The 24513-nt window shown below is 45.4% G+C and overlaps 2 protein-coding genes across 2 annotated transcripts; one reads left to right on the top strand and one right to left on the bottom strand.

The window, feature by feature from the left end:
• Nucleotides 1-1894: 1894 nt before the first annotated feature.
• On the bottom strand, nt 1895-3358 carry cldn5a (claudin 5a). The gene has a single exon (XM_084467809.1). It carries the CDS (start codon nt 3165-3167, stop codon nt 2520-2522), a length of 648 nt encoding a protein of 215 aa, XP_084323935.1. The 5' UTR covers nt 3168-3358; the 3' UTR covers nt 1895-2519.
• Nucleotides 3359-4075: 717 nt separating this feature from the next.
• On the top strand, nt 4076-24171 carry LOC311343243 (septin-2). Its single transcript, XM_084468115.1, has 12 exons — nt 4076-4180; nt 8937-8992; nt 9974-10073; nt 10182-10268; nt 11262-11385; nt 12324-12458; nt 12734-12851; nt 21143-21244; nt 21529-21674; nt 21966-22049; nt 22146-22203; nt 22853-24171. The coding sequence occupies exons 2-12, from the start codon at nt 8966-8968 to the stop codon at nt 22916-22918; spliced, it is 1047 nt and encodes a 348-aa protein (XP_084324241.1). The 5' UTR covers nt 4076-4180; nt 8937-8965; the 3' UTR covers nt 22919-24171.
• Nucleotides 24172-24513: the final 342 nt, after the last annotated feature.

The following is a 24513-nucleotide window of genomic DNA, read 5'->3' as shown; positions in this document are numbered from 1 at the left end:
GAATCAAGGTTCAAAGTTCAATCCATGAGGGAAAACAACCCAGCCCGCCAGATCCGGATGACTCTCGTGCAACCTGCCCAAAACCATTTGTGAGCCCTCTCTTCACTGCCTGCCACTGTCTAAGTTTTCTTTTCCAAAAGTGTGTTGTTATCATTGCATTGCAATGTTTTTCATTCATATTAAAATAATGAAATCAAAAACCATGTGAAACATACCTATTTCTCCTGTGTGGGTACTGATGATTCCCAGACTTTACGAAGAGCTTTTCATTGCATTAATGTGTGTTTGTGTGTGTGTGTGTGTGTGTGTGTGTGTGTGTGTGTGTGTGTTGCCGGGAATGTCAGCCGGCTGGGCTTTTTATTAGGCTCATCCATACCACCACATTATAGAGGCCTGTCGCCAGGCAACTGCAGGTTCTGGCTGGTTACCATGGTGAGGACCCATTGACTGACGTGGCTGGCACTGTTTGCATTTCTGCTCTTTGGAATGGGGGTCTTTTAAAAGGTGCACCCCCACTTTTTAACTCTCTCCCCCACTCTCTCTCTCTCCCCCCCACTGTCTCTCTGTCACACATACACATACACACACACACACACACACACACACACACACACACACATACACACACACACACACACACACACACACACACACACACCTAACTTGTGTCATAGCCCACGCCCGCCGCTTCGTCACCCTCTGTGCGGTGACTAAAGTGGAACTAACAGTCCCACAAAAACAGCCATCTCAGGCCGGCCAGACTTGACTGTCCTCCACATCGTCTCTTTGTGTGGCAGGACCATGAAGACCTCTCCGTCTAAATGTGCCACATGGGTGACTGCGCCATAACCCATTCAGTCACGCCGGTATATATTTATACCCTGAATACAACAGGGTTTTTCATTCATATCAGCCAAAGGTAAAGAATGTGCTATACCATCTACTTTTGGCTGATGTAAGATGTTCTTAAGCTCAATAACTTTGTAGCCCTGCCTACAGAGTTTTGTACTTTATGCAAACTCAGCATGGCAATAGTTTAACTTTTCAGAAGATTGTATGACCAAATATGACTGATAAGCAGTCAGAGAAGTGGAGGGTTTGTAATACCAACCTCAGCTTTGGGGCAATGCTGTAATGTTCATGCAAAATGATAATTTGACTATGCAGCCAGAACAAGCTGTGATTTAAATAAATATATATATAAGTAAATAAATAAGTAAATCGATGTAAAAAAAAAATCTGCTCATCAAGCAGTTCCGTAAGTTAATTGATTCAAAATTGGGTACCGAACGATGGCGGGAGATGGGTGTGTGACAGCGCGTGAATGGTGACTTGCGGGAAGACGATTGCTGCTAAATCTCCATAGAACTCATTTGGACGCCTTTCAGTGACGGGCAATGGGGGAGAGATGGTTGGAAGGGGGTTGGGATTGTGAAGTATTGTGAGTTGAACAGCGGAGCCCCACTCTCGCTGAATGGGCATTGTCATCTGGATTTCAATGGATCACCAAAATACTCTCTCCCGCCGTGGGGGTTTGCTCAGTGACGGTGGGAATACCGTGCACACGACAACATATGCACGGCTGTATAATAACACACCAGTAGTATGCATTAATTCTACCACAGACCATGGCTCGGGGCACTTCGTTAAGCTGTCTATTATCGGGTTACTAAAATAGCCTACTTGAATAGTTTACTAATATGGCTATTGGCTTTTAATATTGGAAAGATGAAATTATATCATGTTTGTAAATGCACGAATTATTAATCAAACATTCCCATCAAACAAAATTAGAAGTTTATTTAAACAGTCCATAAAAGAAATACATCCAGCACAGTGAAATTCAAAATACAGGGGCTCAGCTCGGCCCAATTTTAAAATGTATTTTTAAGAAAAATATGCTCCAAATAGTAAAACTGCTAGCTTATAGCCCGAAAAAGAATGGTTGGATCGCAGCCATAAATGGACATAGAACACAAAGCTGAGTTGGGATTCACTCCACATACCAGCAGGTGTCTATGCATGTTTAGGAGTGCAACCGTTGTGGCTTATATACAATTATGTGCTGAGATTTCACATGAAGACAAAAATACTCGATAGAAAGAGATACAGTGGACAGTCCTGGCAAACCATTTGAAACACTAGAAATTAAGACGTATATTTCGAGCAAAGGATAACGGTAAAAAAAAAAAAAAAGGTACCTAACAATATAGGCCTACTCGTTTTGTCATGAGCTTCCCACTGGAGTTTATGGTCTTGAAGATTTCAGCAGTTTTTTTTCTGGAGAGTATTAACAAAAGAATATGCATGAAATTCTGGTCCGAACGTCTGTCCAACTTCTGGTCCGCTGCAGGCCAGTTTTAAAATGGCAGAGGTGCTTTCACTGATTTTCGTTCTGAATTTCTGAATGGTAAAAAAAAAAAAGTAGGTGCAAAAATACGTTCAAAAAAAGTTCATCGAATGTTACAGGGCACAATTAACGCGAACCCTGTTCATCCCCTGTGAATAAAGTCTATAGGCTACACGTAATTTCTCTTGTCGTATTCCCCGTTTGATGTAGCCCTCTTGGTCGGGGAGTATTTGACCGAATATCCAGTATTCCCGCTTGAGGGACACGAGCAGCAGAGGAGCGCGCCCCCGATCAGAAGCAGTGCCGTGGCCGCCCAGCCGATGTAGAGCGCGGCCCCTATTTCCCTCTTCTTGGACGGGGGGACCTGTGGATTGTAGAAGTCCGAGATGATGTTGTTTGCCATCCAGCAAAGGGGAACGAGCACGAACAGGGCGCTGATGATGAAGATCACTCCTCCGACGTTGACGACCCGAGCCTTGACGTACTCGGTGCGGAGGCAGTTGGTGCATTGTGCACCTGCAATCACAACCATTAAGCCCAGCACGCCCATCACGGCGGAGATGATGGTGAGGGCGCGGGCCGCTTGCAGGTCGTTGGTGAGCGAGAGCACCGAGTCGTGCAGCTTGCACTGCATCTGGCCCGTGCTCTGCACCACGCACGACATCCATAGGCCGTCCCAGATGGTCTGCGCCACCACGATGTTGGCCTCGATGAACGCCGTCACCTTCCACATGGGCAGCCCGCATGACACCATAACCAGGAGCGAACCAATTACGCACAGCGCGAGCCCCATAATCTCCAGCCCAGCAGAAGCCATTTTCTCTCTTTTTCGATGTGTCTTGTCCTATATGATCTTCAAATTGTCCTGATGTCTTTATTGAGAGTAAAATTGCAGGTTATTCCTCCTCGTAAACGATGCGCTTCTCAATCGCCGCGATGTGAATTGGGAGACAAATTTTAACCAGCTACATCAAGCGTAATATCAGGAGAAAAACCAACCTGCCTCGGCTCTCTTTGTTGCTGACGGGACTGTAAAAACAACTGGAATCACAGTACAACTGGACCATGAATATGTGTAGCATGGGGGTGAGAAGCTGGATGAAAAACTTTCGTCCAATCAGAGGCTACCTCATCCCACAGGCACCAATGAGATCGCGAGGAAGTTGTGTGACTAAAGCGGTCCCTAGCGCTTTGTGTGTCCTAACAGTTATTTACAATACACGGAGTCGGGATGAGGAGGGCACAGGCTCGACTAATACACTTTTGGTTAGTGAGCCGCGTAACGACAATAATGTGGTCTACATGTTTATTTATTTTTGGCATACATTCCTTTCTGAGAGTAGGTAGCCGGTACTAACCATATAATGGGGATGAATAGAACCATATGATTTCAATTTTAATTAATTAAAACATTAACATTAATACTCTTAAGTTAAAGTTAAGTTAATGACAGTATAACCTATGCCATGTCCTATATAGTATTTCCGAAGTAGGCATATGGTGCATAAGTTGAACATAAATCAAGCTTTTGACATAAATCTGTCATTAACATTATCAACAGGTTGTACCAAAATAACGACTCGGCGCGAAGAAACTAGAACACACAGTCGGCCATGTTGGATCAGACGAGCATTGCTGCCTGCAGAAACTGTGCTCTGTTGGCGCCGCAATGGCGTCCACGCCGCCTGTTCATTCAAAGGCTCTGGAACGCCACAGGGCACTAGGGCGGAATCTGAATAACTGGAACGGCTTCCGGGTATCCCTTCCTGGGCTCTGGCTGAAATCGACAGAAAAAAAGCGTCTGTATACATATTTAAAAGTTACGCACAGGTAAGACAACGAAACGCCAGTTATTGTAGCGTGTTTTTCGTACGAGGCTGAATGAAAACGATTGTTGGGGGACTTCACGTGTATACGTCAGTGTGACACCGCGACAACAACTGTTGAGCACAACAGTTTGACATGTAACAAAGTTTTTCTCCAGCGCCCCGCAGTACATGTATTTCACGTACCTCGTAAAAAAAAACCTAGGAAAAAGCTGTTAGTTGGGGGTTTCTGTATATTCAGCTGAGCAATTCGGGCGTCAGTGTAGGAGTTAAAGTGTTTTATAGTTGATGTTTGATAGAAATTCGTCAGCGTCGGACAAACTGGGTGTGGTAGACAAAGTGCCACCGACAGAGGGGCCTGTCTAATGTTCCCATTCCCAAACCCGCAGATTTTCACCATAATTGCAGCAATGACTTGTTTTAGACTGTTCTTGTGAAAATATACAAACGCTCACATTCCTAGTGAAATCTTTCAACATCCGATTAATTCACCACCATTGAACTTATAGCATGTCGGTACACAATACATTTCATGTTTAAACAACCTCACAATAACACAGGGAAACAATAATCACTTTCATTGTGCGTATGCCTTAGTTAAGACATGGCCGAAAGCCAGTATTGAAGAATTATCATCCATCTTGGCTTGTGTTTATGGCTCAGTGAGCACATTTAACTTCCTTGGAAGTGGTGCTTGTCCAGATCGCAATGGCAAATAGTAACTGTGATAAATTTGGCAGGAAATGCCTAGACCTGATTCTCTGGCCCAGTAAAACCCAGTGTTTGTAACCCTTAATTGACCCCTGCACTTCCTCTAGTCTAGATCATCCCACACACCAGAGAGGGAAGACATTTGTCTATATCAAGAAAAGTCCACATAAATTGCAATTTCTGATTCCACCTGGGCTAATACTTTATATAATACTACATACATTTACACTTCTAGGCATGTAAGTGACAGTCTGAAGCCTAATCCTTCATCACAGTTAATAATAACACTTGTATTGCATATCAACAGTGACAATATCTTGAATGTATAGCTAGACAACATGCGAAAATACAATTATCACAAGGATCACTGATCATTGAGGCTCTGACCGTAAGTCAATATCTTCTGGATTGATCACATTGATCTACATTATACAGTGCTCCTCTGGTATTACATAGGGCTACTTGCATCCAGTGGCTGGTTGGGCTCTTAACATTTCCCATTTGAACTTGAGAGTCAAGAAGAGAGAGAACTTTCTCGCCTCAAAATCCTTGTCCTTTTGTTTTTATTTATGCCCAGGAAGCTTTCTTCCTCTTATTCTACTCCCCGAACAATGGCTTCATCCAGTTTAGGCCAGATTACCTCAGCCTCTGAATGTTTGCTGTTGAAACATCACAACTTGTGGTAGGAGCATCCAGCTAAGGTTATATTACAGGGGGAAGTTAATTGCAACCTTCACCGAACTGTGTGGGTCTCAATGTAACTTAGCTATGCAGTCACCTTTTTTGTGCGTGTTTCATCTTGTTCAGCCGGAAATGTGCCAAATTCTTGATTAATTTCAGTTTGATTTGACTTAAATTACCTTTTTCTATTTGCACCTGTTGACAATTGAAAAGGGTCAACATACTAGTGGTCATAACAAGGACAACAGCAAAAAGTTATCATTGACCTCTATTTATAACATCAAAGTTTCATACAAGTAAATTAAAAATCCTGAAATATTAAATGTTGATGTTTTCTAAAGAAAACAAGAAAAAAAGGGTTCTAAAGGTTATATATTCTTATATCATAGTTATATTTTCACTGAATTATGACTTCATGAATCCCCCACAACATAGAATAATGACAGCTTTTCCTACAAGCTTCTTTGACAACCCACTGTATGTATGTAGAAAGAGAGTGGTGCCCGGAAAATCTATAGCAATAGCATCTGTAGCAATTTGACAATGGGTAAATTATGGTCCCTAAGCGCTGAATCATTCTGTTCTATCTATTTATCTATCACTGCTCTAACACTTCTGAGAAGGCTATCCAGGAGTATTGTAGTAGAGTATTATCATTGTCTATTAGGCTTCTATCTTTATATGCATCACATTTTAAACATATAGTAGGTAATGGCCATAAACATCTTGTAGATTACTTCTTATTAGTCATGCATGACACGGCATAGGTAGGTTCTATTTGTCGAGTGAAAAGCCTATTTCTTATTGGCTTTTTGACTCTCATGTGTTGTTTTTGTAACTTCCTGTCCTGTCCCCATCATCATAAAAGCCTCATCCTGCGCTTTAAACCCTGTGTGTTATTAGCAGGCCTGCTGGTTTCCTTGCGGCTTGAAAGGCCCACTCATTCCGCCTATTGTGACATTTGTTTTCTCTCGGTTACAGGGCTTGCATTATGAAGTAGCAACAAACCAAGGCTTTCCCACTGGTGTTGTGCCATTACTATGCCTGCCTCCATATCTGACCTATGGCCTGAACAGTACTGTATTGTGTGACAGTCAAGCCTCCTGTTATCCTCCCGTTTATATTAGAACATGTACACATGAATGCTTTTGCGCCAAGTCCATCATATCCCACTACTGTGTGTCAGAGGTTGGGCTTGGATATTTATTTCCGGCCGGAAATGGCCGGCAAATAAACTTTGTCATCGGACAAATGACTGAAAAAAAAAAAAAAATTCTCAGTGCATTAGAATAGGACGGAGCTAAACATGCTCTTTATTTTTAATTAGGCTGACCCGAACGTAGCCATGTAATTGATTTAACAATTCATCGAAGAATAAATGTAACAAATAATTTTAAAAAAAAGCTTATTAGATGGCAACCATTTTCAATATTTAATAAATATGATGGATATGATGTGTCGGTTTTGCTGGCAGAGGGCTATGCACTAATTATGTTATGTATATTATATTTTTTCAAATGCCACCATTTTTGGCTTGCTTTCACTTTTACTGTCCAAAAACTGACTGGCAATAACTGGCCACCGTAACCTCTGGTCTGCCTGTATTCTTGTACTACGGTGTACCGCGGGGCGACTCTTTGTTGTTCCTCTGCAGGTATCTGACCAGCAGCAGGGAGACGGGTTCCTGGTGCTCAGATCTGCTGCCAGTAAATCAGCCCTTACAACTGGTTGTTCTGTGTGCTTCACTGTATCGCCATGGTGTTAGAAATGACTCTTTCATTCTCCCGAGACGAGCGAGAACTCCTTGGCGGTCACAGGCCTGGGTGTGTGTGTGGACCCTTGACACAGCCCGCTAGGAGGCTGAATGGTAGCACCAGTCCTGCTGTTTCTGCAGGGCTTCAGTCCAGCTCATAAATCACTGGTCGCCTCGCAAGCCAAGAAAATAGCTTTAGACAGTGGCATTTGCCGCCTTTGGACAAAAATATTTAATCTCCTCCCCAGGTCTGGCGCGTATGGTTGTGTGATTGTGTGTCTGTAAATGGTGTTTGAAGGTACTTTCCAGTGCGTCGTTGTGCCCATGTGTCGGTCTGGTGCTTTTATGCTTGTAACTTAGAAACTAGGCAGATTAAGTGAACATTGTTCTTTCGGAGGGTATTATGACATTATGCCTCCTGCTTGCCCGTCCTGGAGTGTTGTCTTTTGTTATTAACACAGTGATAATGGAACAGTTTAATTAATCTGCCTTAGGACTTAATGCTGCTTCCCACAGAGCCAGTCCAGAAAAAACACTACTGTGTTTGTGTGTGTGTGTGTTTTTTCATCTTTTTCTCCTTCTTTCTCTTTATCTCTGTCCAACACTCTATCCTTTAAAACATAACATTAGGCTATCACATTGTGCGACTTAAACTTTCAATAATAATCAACACCAATGTTAAACGATTCCATCACCTGTCAACAAGGCAGGAGGACTGAGTGCTTTCCCTACAAAACCTGGGGGATAACCTTTGCACGCCGACGGCCTCCACACACTTTAATGTACCTCCGTCCACCCTGGCCCTGCCAGACTCTTGTTTTCATTAATTCCTCACGGTCGCTGGTGAGACACGCGCGCTCCCCCCTTGATCGGCCGAGTGACCATGCATAGGAAAGTCCTCAGGAACCAGTAGGGTAAATATCATTGTTCCTCCACCGGCCTCGGCACAACCCAGCCTGACTGAGTCAGAGCTCCCTGCCAGCTCCCCATGTCGATATAACGGAGACTGTTTCATGGAAGGGGGGGACCTGTTCCATGGAAGGGGGGGTTTAGATGAGTCATGACAAAGCGTTGGGCGGTTGCTTGACGTCCGCACTCGTGCCAAAGGAGTGAAGGGTGGATCCGGTTCACTGTGTTGTTTTAGGGAAAGTATTATGCAATCGTGAGAACATCTCCAATGGGTGGTTTGCGCGAATCCCGCTCCGACTTCGTCCTGCTTCACACCCCGAGCTGTCAGGAGCAGGTGTATTTTAGATGGAATGCAGCCATCCAGCTCCAGTTTCACCAATACACCCTCTACACATTGCTTGGTATCCATATCTTATACATAACTTATTTATATAAGACCCCATTTAGGGTGTGAGATTATTTAGTGAGCCTACTTTAAAACTGTGTCAATCTTGTCACTGTAAATAATATCTGTTGGTATGTGATATTCCTCAATGTTTATGGTTTTAGGTCATGTGGTTAGCACTGGCAAAATGAAGGTTGTTATCGTTTTTGGTAAACAAACCTCAAAAGAATTTTGTCTGTGTCCAGAAAAGCATTGAAGTACAGGCATATGGACCTATTAGACACTTTTTATTTATGATTTGAATGCGTGTTGTGTTCACAGATTTGTCCAAGCAGCAGAAAACCACAGCCATGTCTCAGTCTGGAGAGAAAGGAAAGGTAAGCAAGAGTCGGCTATCTGCTTATGTTTATATATATATATATATATATATATAATCTAAAATAAATGTAAAAAGTGAGCAAATTATCTACATACATATAGTGTCCAAGCAATGAGGGCTTATGATAATAAGGCTGATTAGGATGCAGTAAGTCTCACATGTACTGGCTCCCTGAAACACCCTCATATATACAGAGGAGATCCTGAATGAACGCCACCCCTCATAGTCAACTAGTGGACTTATTAGTCACTGGGCTCTTGGCTGTCTAAGGACTAAGGTGTGGGGTAGTCAAGTAGTCGCATTTATACGTTATGTGCTTCCATTGTTATTATAGTCCCCAGGTTTCATTGTTGTTGAGACTAAAATAGGTTTGTTCGCCATGTTTACTGGCTGGTCGACTAGCTGAAGCATCAAAACTGAAAGTGAAATTCAAAGCGGCATAGAGCTGATGTACGGCTTTGTGCTAAAGAAGCACATAACTCTAGCAGCCTCGCTCATTTACATCTGTCACATTTATCATGTGCACACATATACAAACTCTAAAATATTTGGGAGGATTTTGTTTGGAGTTTAAATATTGAAAGTGGAATGGAACCAAACACTCTGAGCCTCATTATAAAAATATTTAGGAGATTTTAGGATTATTTTTTAACTATTGTCTGGGTTGACTTTCTTCATTCTTCTTCATTTTTAGATTTTGACAGTATATTGATATTATATTATGTATGACGTTATACAAATTCAATATTTTATGATTTTTTAAATATGTTACACAGTACAAATAGAATAAAGCCAGTAATTTTGTATTAGAAAATCCATCAAATCCACTGTACATTTTTTCTCTAGTTTTTTTTGTCTGGGGTTCAAAGACACTGAGTGTTATTTGGTGTTGTCACGTATTTCGGTGATTATTCCTTAATAATTGTGATGAAGCCAAACCAATCTGTGTTCCTCAAGGCTAGTTCATATTGTTTTCCAGTTTCCGGAGACCGCAGGTTATGTGGGCTTTGCCAACCTCCCGAATCAAGTCCACCGCAAGTCGGTCAAGAAAGGCTTTGAATTCACCCTCATGGTTGTCGGTAGGTGACAACCCCCTTGCTTCACAGTAGAACATTCATCAGACAGTTAGTTTGAGCTATGCTATACCGGTAGACCCATATATCTGAATCTACTTCTTCTCCTTTCAGGGGAGTCCGGCTTGGGGAAATCCACCTTGATAAACAGCCTTTTCCTCACTGACCTCTACCCTGAGCGCTACATCCCTGGAGCTGCAGGTAAATCACCTACTAACACACATGCTCACACTGCCCACGCAAATGTAATGCTCTACAATAGGCTATAAATATAAATATAAAAATATACAGCAGGACAGTAATAGTAATACAGTTGAAAAGGGATTACTTTTTTTACACAGGAGTAATTCATTTTTGCAATCTAATTTCTATTTAAACTAAATATTATATTTTCTTATAATATGTAGTAGTTTCTCTGTATCAAAGTTCAAATTTGAACAATCTTGATACTGGATTGGATTCAACAACAAATCAATACATGTTCATCTTTTCTGTACGATGACTGGGAAACTTTGCAACTGTTGCAACAGCCCATTCTTTAACATTACAAATTTGCAAAAAAAGGTCCTTGTGTTCTACTTCAAAACAAATGCTCACACCATCAGACAGTCCAAATAGCTGTTTCTGACCTGGGGCAGCAAAGGGATGGGCCATGTAGTCTTTATACTCTGAGAAGTATGATGCTTTGTCAAAACTCCCTTTTACACACACACTCACATACTCACACACTGTAATAATAGAAAAATGTCTGTTTAAGTCTCCAGCAGAGCTGTGCACGGGAAGGAATGTGGGGAATGCCTGTTGTATTAGTTTGAAAGAACAAACGACCCTCCTGTCCTTATGTCACGACTTAAATTCTAGTTTGATCTGGCATGGGCCCTCCTTCACCCCCCCCATTTTCTTTTATGGATTACAACCATGTTAATCCCCTTTACATGTAAAACATGTTATCCTCTCATGTGTGTTTCCATCACCTGGCTCTTGTAGCTGACACCAAGGTTACAGGCAACGCATGACTCACAGAGCATATCAATTATCCTCCCCTTCCACGGGGAGGATGATAGTGTAGCCGCCATGACAGTTTATGGATACGGAAAGTTACGCCTGTCCCGGAATGCTCCAACACCTTTGCTGTTTATCAACTGTGTCCTCCGTCTCCTCCTCCTCCTCCCCCTGCCCGCTCTCCCTCCGCAGAGAAGATAGAGCGGACGGTTCAGATCGAGGCGTCGACGGTGGAGATCGAGGAGCGAGGGGTGAAGCTCCGCCTTACCGTGGTGGACACCCCCGGATACGGGGACGCCATAAACAGCCAGGACTGGTGGGTGTGTTGGTGTGTGGGTGGGTGGAGGTAGAGGTAATGCAGTCAAAGTGGCTCGGCTGCATCCCTCCCTCCCTCCCATCCTCTCAAACTCCCTCTCTCAAGTTTCTTTTTGGACAGCTCTTATTCCCTACTCCTCCTCCCACATTGTGTGTGTGTGTGTGTGTGTGTGTGTGTGTGTGTGTGTGTGTGTGTGTGTGTGTGTGTGTGTGTGTGTGTGTGTGTGTGTGTGTGTGTGTGTGTGTGTGTGTGTGTGTGTGTGTGTGTGTGTGTGGGGCATCTGGAGCCGTAACCTCCCTCCCCATTCTCTCGTTGTTGGCGTTCCTGGGTCTATTTCCTGTTGATTGTCCCGCCACGACTCTTTTTGTACCTCTGGGTTCCGACGCAGCCCCCTCCGCCATCAGGGGAGCGTTTCTAAAGAACCCTACCTCACCACAGTTTCCTGCAACTTTTGTCATGTTTGTGACAGACTTGTGGCAACCTTGGAAAATGCACTGTTGTTGTTTGTTGTTGTTTGTAGTGTGGAAAAATATCAAAATGATGGCTTGTGCCACTCTTAATGCTTACAGCTTTAGTTTAGTACTTATCGAGTTTAACAACGATACATTTATGCAGCTGTTTTTTGGCCTTTTGTTTAATGAAATTGTGCTGGTTGAGGCAAAGAGGCACTGGGCACCAAGCCAGGGACTTTGACGTTGCTGGGTGGCTCCAAAGGAAGTCATTAATGCACATTGTCCAAAATGTGTCGCAGATAAGCTGTAGCCCCTGATGTGGATATCCCATAATACCCCTTATCCTCCCTCGGCCTGCTTGAGGACTTTCCTCAAATCACTCAGTGTCGCATAAAACGTAAACGTAGAAACACGCGCAACGGCGTGGTGGTTGAAGAGGTGTCCTAGCCGCCTGCCTCTCTCTGTGACGTCTCCTCCCGGCCACAGCTTCAAGACCATCATCCAGTACATCGACAACCAGTTTGAGCGCTACCTTCACGACGAGAGCGGGTTGAACCGGAGACACATCGTGGACAACAGGGTCCACTGCTGCTTCTACTTCATCTCTCCCTTCGGACACGGGTGAGCCACGCGCCAACGCGTGCATACGCACACAGACACGAACGTATACGCACGCACATATCGCCACACGTGTGTACGCATGCACTCACATACGCATTACCGCATGCATGCACACCTGCACACACACACACATACACACCTGCACACAGATGTATGCAGGCACACACACAAACTTCCCCTGTTATTATGACCTCCTTCCCGTCTGTTATTAATTACCTACGCACGCTTGCTGGTGTTCCTCCTCTGCCCACCGTCCCCATGCCGCCCCCCTGCAGCCTGAAGCCTCTTGATGTGGAGTTCATGAAGGCCATACACAGCAAGGTCAACATCGTCCCCGTCATCGCCAAGGCGGACACGCTCACACTGAAAGAGAGGGACCGTCTGAAGAGGAGGGTGAGCGGGACACACACAGGCACGCATCCACACACATACTCGCTCGCACGTACACACACATTTGTGTGCAATAAACACCAACAAACCGGCGCTGTAAGGGTGGTAGCAAGGTCAGACGTCGCTAATGTGTTTGCTTGTTTCCCGGCACTGGTTGTATGGTTTAACCATCAGCATTTCAACAGGAGAATAATAAACCAGGAGCCACTGGCCAGCTGCCCTGAATAACTGCTCCAGTTCAGGTGCACATCCGCGTGTTTGTGTTAGGATGGACACGTGTTCTGCCTGATGTGCAAGATAAGGGGTGTGTAAACAATGACAAAACCCCACACAACGTATTGATGGTCCAGCCAAATGGGTCAGAGGGTCGGGGTGGGAGCATCCAACAGAGGAAGAGGTGGGATGATGAGAGGAGATTTACATCAGAAAAGAAGACGCCTCTGCCGGTCTCCCTCTGTGCGACATACTTCCTGTTGGAGCACCAAGTCTTCCTGCATACATGCTCCTCAGCTCCCTGCTGTCGCATGCTTGCATGGAGGTCTGCACGTAAACACACACACCCACACACATCCACTGGCTCACACGAGACAGGAGGGATATAGCCGGCTGAAAAGCTCTGACATGTGGTAAAGACTAAGGCGTTGCTGGTTCGGTCTTAACGCTGGCCCTACAAGTCTTCGTCACCATCCATTATGTGGAACAATGGTTCCTGTCATATCAGTGTGGTTCCTTCATCTATTCTGTTTCTATGGAGCTTCAATCTTGAATGATACCGTGGCTGACTGTTACAACCTGACTCATGCTCGTAACGTCAACAAATTGGAGTCATACCAAAGGACTGTTTTTAAATTATATTTAACATGAATGAATGACCACCAAACCAGTTACCCACCTGGTGGGCAGGTCAATGAATCAGTGGAGTGGGGCAGCTTGGAGGCTCAACCCTGTAGTGCGCTAACCACATGGGCAATAGGCCTTGTAGCGACCCGTGTTCGAGTTATCCATGGAGGCATAAAAAGCCTGGGGGAAAGAAAATGCATCTGTGTATTCAGGAGTGTCTAGAATCGAGTGTTGAATGAAATACCACATCAAACTAAATGTAAAGCGAATGGCAGGCTCGCCAAGCGTGGCGAGGTTCCAATCTAGCTTACGATCGTACTCAACCAGGCGTTTACAACAGAAAGACAAACAAGCAAACAAGGGCAAAGGGGTGTGGTCACCACGCCCCCACCCCTCAAGTAATTGGCAGTTATAAACAACTAATTAAATTACCCAATACAATCTGATGGACGGTATATGGAGGACTTAATGGCTTAAGTCCCTCCAGCCAGTCACTCCTTCAGCATTCTTGGTTCCTAAGGCGGAGGAGGAGGAGTGGACCATAGGTAACATATACTAAGGCCAGCTCGGAGGGCTCCTGCTGGCTTCTCATTCAGGACCCGGAGACGGTTGTCCGGCTGGCCGGAGCTTAGCCTAGCTCAGCTTTGTTCAACAGGTTCCTCTGCGGGAGAATGGTTCCTTTCCTGCTGTCCGCCTGTGGAACAACAAAATAGCTGATATGGCGACCTTATGTAAAAAAAAAAATAGAGAGCCATGGGCCTCTCAGGGTCTCGGACACGCACAACCTGTACACACCAACACTTGTCCGGCAGCCAAGTCGCGCTTTTGAGGACTCGCAACTTGAAACGCCTCCTACGACAAACGACCCGAGTAGTTCTGCCGAAGTACAATAGTGGCTTCAGCATCAAACATTAACGTCTCCATTGTGTTGCCCTTAAGGGATTTATTTATTAGCAAATGCACCGGTATTGTGTGGTGACCTTCCTAGAACCTGCCCGCTAGTTCCCGCGGTCCCACTTAGATGAACAAAACCCACTGTTTCCTGCCACAAGCCCCACCGCCCCCCCCTGTCCACTGGGGTTGTTGGGGATAAAAAAGTTCTTTATTTAAATTTTGATTTATGGCATTAAGCAGATGCTTCTATCCAAAGAGACTTTCAATGTTCACACACACACCGACAGCCATGCAAGGCGACAGCCAGCTCATCGGGAGCAGTTAGGGTTAGGTGCCTTGCTCAGGGACACCTCGACACTCTGCTAGGAGGAGCCAGGGATCAACCTTCCGGTTAAAAGTCAACCCGCTCAACCTCCTGAGCAAAGCCAACCCCTCTTTGTGACCTCCTGCATGCGAGTATGCGCACTTTCTTCGATCTGAAATGATTAAAATGAATGGACGCCATTGTCCCTGGAGTGACTCTCCCAAGTGGAGGAACAATCGCCTGCTGCTCGATCTGATCAGATTGGGTGCAGTGGTGCTCGCTGGAGGTCAGCGCGCCGGCGTCCAACAACCTGCCGGACGGCCCTACCAACGGAGCATGATGGATCACCCTGGCGTTGTTGTGGGATATTTATTAGTGTATTTGTTTCTTGTCAAGGGCCACTTTCTCACCGCTTGCGAGCCGTTTAAGCCGTTAAGGCCCTTTTTTCTTCCTTCCCCCCCCCCCCGCTGCCACCCACCTCCACGCATGCTCAAGCCCAGCTCCTTCTCGCATTATTAGGGGGAAACAGCTTGTAGAGAACAATGCAGACTTCCTGCAATCTGTCAAGCGGGCTTGAGACCATTTCGCCGAGGAGACGTGGCAGTGCAGTCGCTCTTAGCGTCACACGGACGCAACAAAGCCAGTGAACCGGCCCTCGGATGCCTGCGTCCATAGCCCCCCCCCTGGGTTCGTCCATAGCCCCCCCCCCCCCCCCCCATCCTAGCAGTCTCCTCTTCGTTTTCTGCTTTCCTGGTATTGCCTTCCCGGTACGCTGCTCTCCTTTTGTCTACGCAATCTTTAATGCCCTCTGAAGCCAATTTCCCTGGCTGCGGTCACAGCAGTCTGTAACTCATAAAGTTGCCTCAAGTCGGCCCCACTGGTTGATCCTCTTTATCTGCACCTATGGAGTCATATCCTGTGCAGGGCTTTAGTTGTGAGCGGTCTTACTGGAGTTTGTTTTCTGTCTGAGGGGTCAGGGCGGGGAGACTGCGCGGGGCTTTTCAAATTCGGACCCCCGCTGGGTAGAGTGAATGTGACTCATGCGGCAGGTGCGAGTTCTTCACAACAAGTTGGTTTCTGTTTGTTCTTCTTGGTGTATGTTTTGGTTTTATTCCTCATCACGACTGATAAAAAATGGGTGTGAATAGCATTAGTTTGTGTCATTGTACCATGGAGGAGGAAATGACGTCCACCCTCATGCCCTGCTCCCCTAATGTCAATTTATAGTTCGCAGCGATGAGATTTTCATCATTGCCTCAAATCACTTAACAAATAATTGTGGTTTGAGTGATGGGCAGTGGGCAGAGAAGCATGCTCCTTCCCCGTTCTTGTGCTTCCCTGATGGGACTAGAACAACATTAACAACAACAGACAATACTTCTCTCCTCCTCCTCCTCCTCATCTCTTATCGCCTCATGACAGCCCTATCTCCAACCCCCCCCCTCCCCCTCCCACCTCACTGATGCTGTATTTCAATCTGGACAGGCTGGACTATTCAATCGTTTCCCCTCCCCATTGTCTCGCCGGGCCATCCTGTGCGCAGTGGGCTCTCTGCCGGGCTCCTGCGGTGTGAACCGGTTCTCCAGGGTCCCGCCGGGACCCATTAAGAGTCTGCAAACTGCACCCCCCCCACACCGCCCAGTATTGTGATCACACTTTGTTAATCCGCAATCACATGGTTGTGGATTTTGTTTACTTTTGAGAAGGCTGAATCGACGCAATGGGGTCGTCAGTAGAGTACGTAACGAGAGAGGGGATGATTGCTGCTTAGGGATTCAGAGTTGTTTTTGTTTATATTTAGATTCTTAATGTCCTCCTGTGCGTATGTCTGACTGTGTGTGGCCTCAGGCTTTCCTTGGCACGTAAAGGACTCGTCAGGAATTACAGTTGAACTCTGGTGTGTGTGTGTGTGTGTGTGTGTGTGTGTGTGTGTGTGTGTGTGTGTGTGTGTGTGTGTGTGTGTGTGTGTGTGTGTGTGTGTGTGTGTGTGTGTGTGTGTGTGTGTGTGTGTGTTCTCTCTCTGCGCAGTCCCTTTCCGGTCACAGCCTCCAACACGCGGGTGTATTTACTTTCCTTCTGTCCGGCAGTCATTGTGACCTGGCATGTACCACACTTCTGCAGATTTTATAACAATAAATATACATTTCCCCTCATGTCGTGAGACACACACACACGCACACACACACACCCCAATTGGCTATCTCAGGTGCATGACGGCTAACGTGAACATTAGCCGGTCATATTCAGCCCACCGCGTGCGGACCCACGCGGCTCCTGTGATCACCAGAGCAAGAAGTGGGGCTCAAAATGCCAACCCTGCACCCTGTGTACCCTCTGTGTGTCAATCTCCCCTTCAACACCAGATCCCATGAGTGTTATCAGTCTCTGGCCAGGGTGCCGTGGGTGGTCTCCACTGTACTACAACCAGCCGGACACAGGAGGAGGAGGAGGAGGAGGAGGACATTTGTTGCTCCTTTTCTTTCCTTTCTTTATTCCGTTCTTTTTTTTTTATATGTGACGCCTATTTGTTGTCATGGCTACATTGGTTGCCTCAGTGCGCGCCACTGGTTCCTGTGTGTGTGTGTGTGTGTGTGTGTGTGTGTGTGTGTGTGTGTGTGTGTGTGTGTGTGTGTGTGTGTGTGTGTGTGTGTGTGTGTGTGTGTGTGTGTGTGTGTGTGTGTGTGTGTGTGTGTGTGTGTGTGTGTGTGTGGGGGGGTCAGTATAGGAAAGCTTTAGTTGGGTTTAGGTGACCAGCTAGGTTTAACTTTAATCTGCTAAAAATGAAAAGTATTGGCCATGTCCTTTTGCCTTGGTCCCTGAGTGTGGCCTGAAGGAGTTTAAGCTGAGGGAGCGATGAAGTCTCTTTCCCCATGGTTGGAGACTAGGCTGTGGATCCTCTCCCTGGATCCACGGAGCATCACGCACACACTCAAATGTTAGGCTCATGCATGTAGCCGTGCACTTTTACCTTTGAGTTACTTTGATGCAAGTGTGTGTGTGTGTGAGGCTTGAGTGTAATACTCCTTGCCCTCCCTGAGTTCAGGTATTGTTGGGACACACTTGCCCCTCAGGCTCACTGCAGGAAGAGGACGGGAGGGAGAGGGGGAGGTGGGATGGAGAGGTGGATGGTGAGAGGGGGAGGTGGAGCTGGAGAGAGGTGGAGGGAGAGGGAGAGGGAGAGAGGGGGAGGTGAAGGGAAAGGGGAATACAAGGCATTCTGGCCCAGAAACGACACATTTTTTCAAATATTGACCCCTTTAGGATTGGAAGAGATGACACTTAATGAAAGAGGTAGTTTAGTTTCTATCTCATAACATTTGTTCTCCGTTTAAAACTGCCATCTTATTTGATTTCGTTTTTTTGGAAGTTTGTGTAATAACTAACTTAACTCTTGGATGTGTGACATTCTGGTGCATAAGACTAAGGATTAGATCATAACAATGTTAAAGTTTGTGTCATTCTGTGTCGTTTCCGTCATGTTTTGTGCTTCTCACTCCACATTGTTGATGTCATACGTGAGCTTTGGTACATTTTTCCACTTCCAAGTATTGTTCCCCCGGTCGACCTGCTACAGCCGCGGTTTAATTGACACAGAAACCATGCCAGGCTTGAACAGACACAAAGGCGTTTCAGCTTCGACACACGCACGCACGCACGCACGCACGCACGCACACACACATGTTCATTCTGATTTTTTATTCTTCTTGTTGACTCGGTTTTGTTTTTAAAGGTGGCTTTTGTCCAGTGGAGGATTTGTGGCTATTTCAGTTGTGCTAATGTGTTTTGGTCTATTTGTCTACTGACAAAAGGTAAAACCACAAGAAAATATTATTCCCTCTGCGTGTTGATGCTATCAGCCTATTGCTCCGTGTAATGCTCGGATTGCTCCACTGTTACGTTGTGGTGAGGCACTTTTGACACGTCGACTGTGTCATTTTTCAAAAATTGCCCTCGTCTCCCATGGCTTAACCCAGGTAATTACATTGGCACAAGCTCAGCTGTATTTAGGTCACATCTGACTCACACACTCATGGCAACAATGTCCAAAATGGGTTCCAGCTCTAAAAATACATCACATGTTAGTGTGCCAATAGGACTATTGTCTGTTAAAGCGTACTGATCCACCTCAGTACTTTTAACTCGACTATCGAATAAAATGAGGAAAGGTTGTGCAGCACTTTGGGTTTTTTAAGATTAGATTTATTAACGTGAATTATTACATGAAATAATCATATAATAAAAGTGCTTTCAATGAACTAGACCTGTTTAACGTCACTCATGGTAGGAGTGACGTTCCTGTGTCCACAATCCTTTCCAAGCATATTTTAGCAAGGCACTAGAGCATTATTAGTAGTGAGTAATTATTACTAGTGAGTGTGGTGCCAGTTTTAATGTCTGTTACCCGTCTCCTCAAGGATCGGTGATGATTTAGGTTCTTTACTTTTAGATTCCCAACATTATTATACTGTATACAGTGCCATGTCATGGTTCCGATCCAACAGGATCGTCATCAAATTAAAATGGCTCCCACTGCCAGCATCGCTGTGCCAATGAAAACACAACGCTACATGAAGGCCGACAAGAGTCGGGCGTAGCGTTTAGGAGTGGGCCTCCATCGCTTACACTGGATTGGCTGGCAACAACATGGATTAGGTGGAGCCAGTGATTTTCTCATCGGATCACTCTCTGGAGCTCTTGATTATAGGCATCAGGCTGCAGTAAACACATGGTACTCTGGGGAATAATTCAGGGTAAATAGACATTTTGCAGCATTTGTGTTTGCGCAAAGAAGTGTTTGTGACATAGGGTTTTCCCTTAGAGTTTTAAGGTTGGACCTCGGTCTGCAAAAAAACAAGTTGTTTTGGAAACAGTCGTGTTTGTGTTTCTTCTTAACTTTTCAGTCTTTTAAACCTTTTTTCGCCCAATAATCTGTATGAGATTTGTTGCACCATTTGGTTCACTGTCACTGGATTTGTTGATTGTGTCATTTCTTTCCCTGCCATTGTGTCAGATATGTTTATTTTGCCATTGTCTGCAATGTTTCCCAAAATGTTAGTTTTGCTCCACCAAAGTGATGTTTATCCAGCTCTATCAAAGGTGTGTGTGTGTGTGTGTGTGCTCATGAGTGTGCATGCGTGCAAGATAGAGAAAGGGAGGCCCTAAATGCGGCAGGTTGTATGTGTCACGTTCTCCGTGAGGTCCCGCGACATCTGTTTGTTTTTAGATCTGCTTCCAACAATACACACACACACACACACACACACACACACACACACACACACACACACACACACACACACACACACACACACACACACACACACACACACACACACACACACACACACACACACACACAGCCAGCCCTGGGAGCCCGCTGAGAAAACACAGCAGCAGCCATAACAAGCGGCCCTGGAACAGTGGAGCGGTAGTCTGGTCCGTGGCACAACCCTGCTTGAACTCTCCTCGCCTCTCGGGTCCGGCTGACTCAACCCGTCTGGCCCTTTCATATGTTACATGAAAGTCCCAGCTCCGAGTCAGGAAAACAAGCACGTCCATATTATCTTGGCTTCCTTACGCACAACGGCATTGTGGGTTGAAAAATGCTATCCACAGGGAGGGGGAGGTGTGGTGCGCAAGTCAAACGGTGGCTTTGATATTTTTGGAATAATAAATACACAACATCTGTGCCTGAGCTGGCTGCGCAAGAATGCTCCTTTGTGGGACATTGTTTCTTCACCGGTTGTCTCACACACAAACAAACACCTGCCTCTACATTGTTGTCGCCCGCCCCCCTCTCCCCCCCCCCCCCCCCCCCCGCCCTCGTTCCCTCCAAGCCCCCTGCGTTGCAGTCTAATTAAACGGGAGGCCCTTCACTGTGTGTCCCTCCCAATTACTCCAGTTAGTGTCGGCTGTTTTGTTCTGCCTTGACACAAGTTGTTTTCCTTTCCCGAGGAATAAGGAATAATTCTCTATGCCTCTTAAAGTGTGCAAGTTTTCAACGTCCTCTGACCCCGAAACAATATATAAAGTGAATTCAGATTCAAAGCTGTATTCTGGAATAAGTGGTGTTGATTAATCTACATTGATGTGTTTTTGTAAGAATTTAACGTCTTACAAAAACCAGCGGCCTACAGCAACACGCTGTGCAGTGCCCGGTCGTGTTAACCACACTTTTTCTCACACGCGGCTCGCGGTTATTTATTTCTGTTTATGTGTCGTACTCTGGTGCTCACCCAGCGCGGTCTCCTTCCAGATCCTGGACGAGATCGCTGAGCACGGCATCAAGATCTACCAGCTGCCCGACGCGGACTCGGATGAGGACGAGGAGTTCAAGGAGCAGACCAGAGTGCTGAAGGTGAGGTCACTTCCTGCCTGCCGCCCCACGTCACCAACACCCTCTGAAACGTACTCAGGATTTGTTGCTCATAAAGTATTTTTTTTTTTTATTGTTCAGCAGTTTCTCCAGGATCCAATTTGTGAGTGATGGATGCTCCGTCTTACCCTATCTCCCACTTCCTTCCCTTGCACTTCCCGTCTTTTCTAACACCATGATTCCTTGTTTTCCCTGTCTGTGTCCACCTCCCTCCCTCCCTCCCTACCTGGGGTGTCGTCCCTTCCCGTCGGTCTCCCTCTGCCCAGGCCAGCATTCCCTTCGCAGTCATTGGCTCCAACCAGCTGATCGAGGTGAAGGGGAAGAAGATCCGCGGGCGCCTGTACCCCTGGGGCGTGGTGGAGGTGGAGAACCCAGAGCACAACGACTTCCTCAAGCTGCGCACCATGTTGGTGTGAGTGCCTCGCTCTCTCTCGCTCTCTCTCTCTGTTGCCCCCCAAAACACTGCCTACTCTGTTGGGTGGATCGCTGGATGGATGGGGCGGGTGTGGGGTGGATGGGTGGGGGTTGGGTGGGAGAGTGTGTGGAAGTTGGTGGGGAGGAGGGGGGGTTAATGGTTTGAATAGCTCCACTGAGTGCTTATTTCTGCAGGTCCTTAACATGATGTGACTTAAATAGAGGCTCTACTGCCCCCTAGTGTACACAAAAGTAATTGCGCCTCCCTTTTTTTTTTTTCCTTCTGCAGGACTCACATGCAGGACCTGCAGGAGGTGACCCAGGACCTGCACTATGAGAACTTCCGCTCAGAGAGACTGAAGAGGAGCGGCAGGTGAGAGGGCCACCGGAGCACTGCCAGATCTATGCAAAGGATTGTTCCCGGTGTCACCTCACACGCCCTCTTTGTTTGGTTTTTGCCCCTCTGTAGAAACGTGGAGGAGGATGTTATGGATAAGGACCAGATCCTCTTGCAGAAGGAGGCTGAGGTAAGTGTGTGTGTGTGTGTGTGTGTGTGTGTGTGTGTGTGTGTGTGTGTGTGTGTGTGTGTGTGTGTGTGTGTGTGTGTGTGTGTGTGTGTGTGTGTGCTCTAGACATGCATCCGCCAACACAAACAGACATGGAATGTTTGTGTTGTTGTTTTTGTTTCTGTTTTAGTCAAAAGCTGTTTCCGGGGTTAAAAATAATTGTATTCGTTTTGTATTTCAGAATGTGATGTAGATCATTATTTTCTTATTTCAAGTCACCAGTATTGTGGGTCAGCATTCCTGCATCCCCTCCATTCAAAAGCTTGGGGGGGGGGGGGGGGTGGCGGGACTGTGTGTTATTTAGTGTGCCATACATTTTACTTACCTTCTTTAAATTCAGTTCATGTAATCCATCTTCAATGTAAATTAATCAGAACAAACCTGTAGCGTTTAATCAATAATACTTGATTTACTGGAAGTTCCCGCCATCTGCCACTAGATGGAGCTATTCTACCAAGAAAACTTAATGAAAGGGGGAAAAAGGCATTCATATATTAACCCTTATAACTTTGGATGTTTTGGTGAACATCAAAATGCTATTTTTATCCTTCACCACATACATTTTGGGCTAGGATTGAGGCAATAACAATTGTGATTTCCCGCCCCTCAGCTGAGACGCATGCACCAGATGATCGCTCACATGCAAGCCCAGATGAAGATGAAGGGTGATGAGTGAGGAGAACAGAGGAAGGACTGACATGGGCCTCTGTCCCCTCCCCACCGCACTCCCCATACAAACCCATGTCTTCATGGAATGAAGACTGTTCAGTTGTAGACATACCTCTGTACAAAGCCATTGATCACTTTGTTTTTAAAACTATCCATCCATCGACCAATCATGGTGCTGCGCATGGTCCTCCGTCTTGACATAATAGGCCAAGACGTTTTTTATGTCAGTGTAACCATGCAAATGCTAACATGGTACCAGATGCTAATTCTACTCAAATACCGCTTATATTTACCTGTGTCCTGTGTGCTAAAAAGGGTTATGAACACAAATCTTTTTATATATGTATTTTTCACATGGATATGTTGATTATTTATAGTCACATACAAGTCATTAAGGTCATTGAACAGGCATGTTTTGTTGTGCAGAGCTGATAATGGTACGAGTGATCAGATATGTTTATGTTTAATACTCATCATATACTTGCATATAAAAGGTTCTGACTACCTATGCTTAGACTAGCTTTAAACCGTCTCTAATATCAAGGTGGCCATTTTGCTTTAGAAGTTGTGTGACAAACCGTTCCTAATGGATTTAGTCCCTCTGAGCCCACTTTTATCTGGTCAAACATGTGTTATGTAAGATACAAATCATGGCTCTAGTTTTGCCATGAATTCATGTAGACGCCTGGCTGTATTGTTACTCACAAGGTCATCTTTTGCCTTGATCCTCCAGATGTTGCATATACTTGTTAGGTTGTTTTCTGTCTAACAAATCTCATGATAATTTAAATTTGACTTTGTGATGTGGAAGAAGCTCATTTATGTTAACTTGGCAATGCTGAATTAAGGAGGGCCATTGCTTAATGCTGTTTTCCTGCATTTAACTATCTATTTCTATTTATCAATTAGGAACATTTTATCACCAGCATGTACTGACCAAATACAGGCCAAATAAGCCCATGTTTCTTAAGCTCTGATTATGTTATAGTGGAATAAACACTACATGAATATTGGAAAGGGCTTTTTGTCTGTCTTCCAGGTCTTAAGAAAATAATTGTTTTTGCAATAGAGACCTACTGTTGTTTTGACTGTATTAGGACAGGTGACTTTGAAAACAACTCACTAGACGACAATTAATTGGACAATTTGTTGCTCTTACAATTGAGGGATCTTTTATAAATCTATGTTGACAGTATTAACCACAAGTCGATAAATATATTGATGTTTCCACTTTTGCATAATTTCTTGCAAATAAACCATTAAAAACAAGTCTACCCAAAACGTTTATTATGGTACAGTGTGAGCAGCGGGGGAGGGGCCGTGACGTCACACGCTCTCCGCCCTCCCCCGACCTCGGATCTGTCAGTCGCTCGGGAAGGGGGGTGATTTCTCTCAGCCGTCCGATCGCGAAATCGAAGGGAGTGAGCTGTTAAGATGAATAGCAGCCTCAGATACAAGAGTCGTATCCCGATCAAAACAGGTACATGCCGCATGCCATGGTGGGTTTTTCTAATTAACTGTGAAATGTACCGACGGACAATTATTCTAATAATATCTGCTTATCCATCTCCCTTGAATTCCCTGGGCGTCGCTCTGCATCCG

The sequence above is a fragment of the Micromesistius poutassou genome, assembly GCF_964030765.1.
Source record: "Micromesistius poutassou genome assembly, chromosome: 5".
Lineage (NCBI taxonomy): Eukaryota > Metazoa > Chordata > Actinopteri > Gadiformes > Gadidae > Micromesistius > Micromesistius poutassou.
This window is presented reverse-complemented; position numbering and strand designations above follow the sequence as displayed.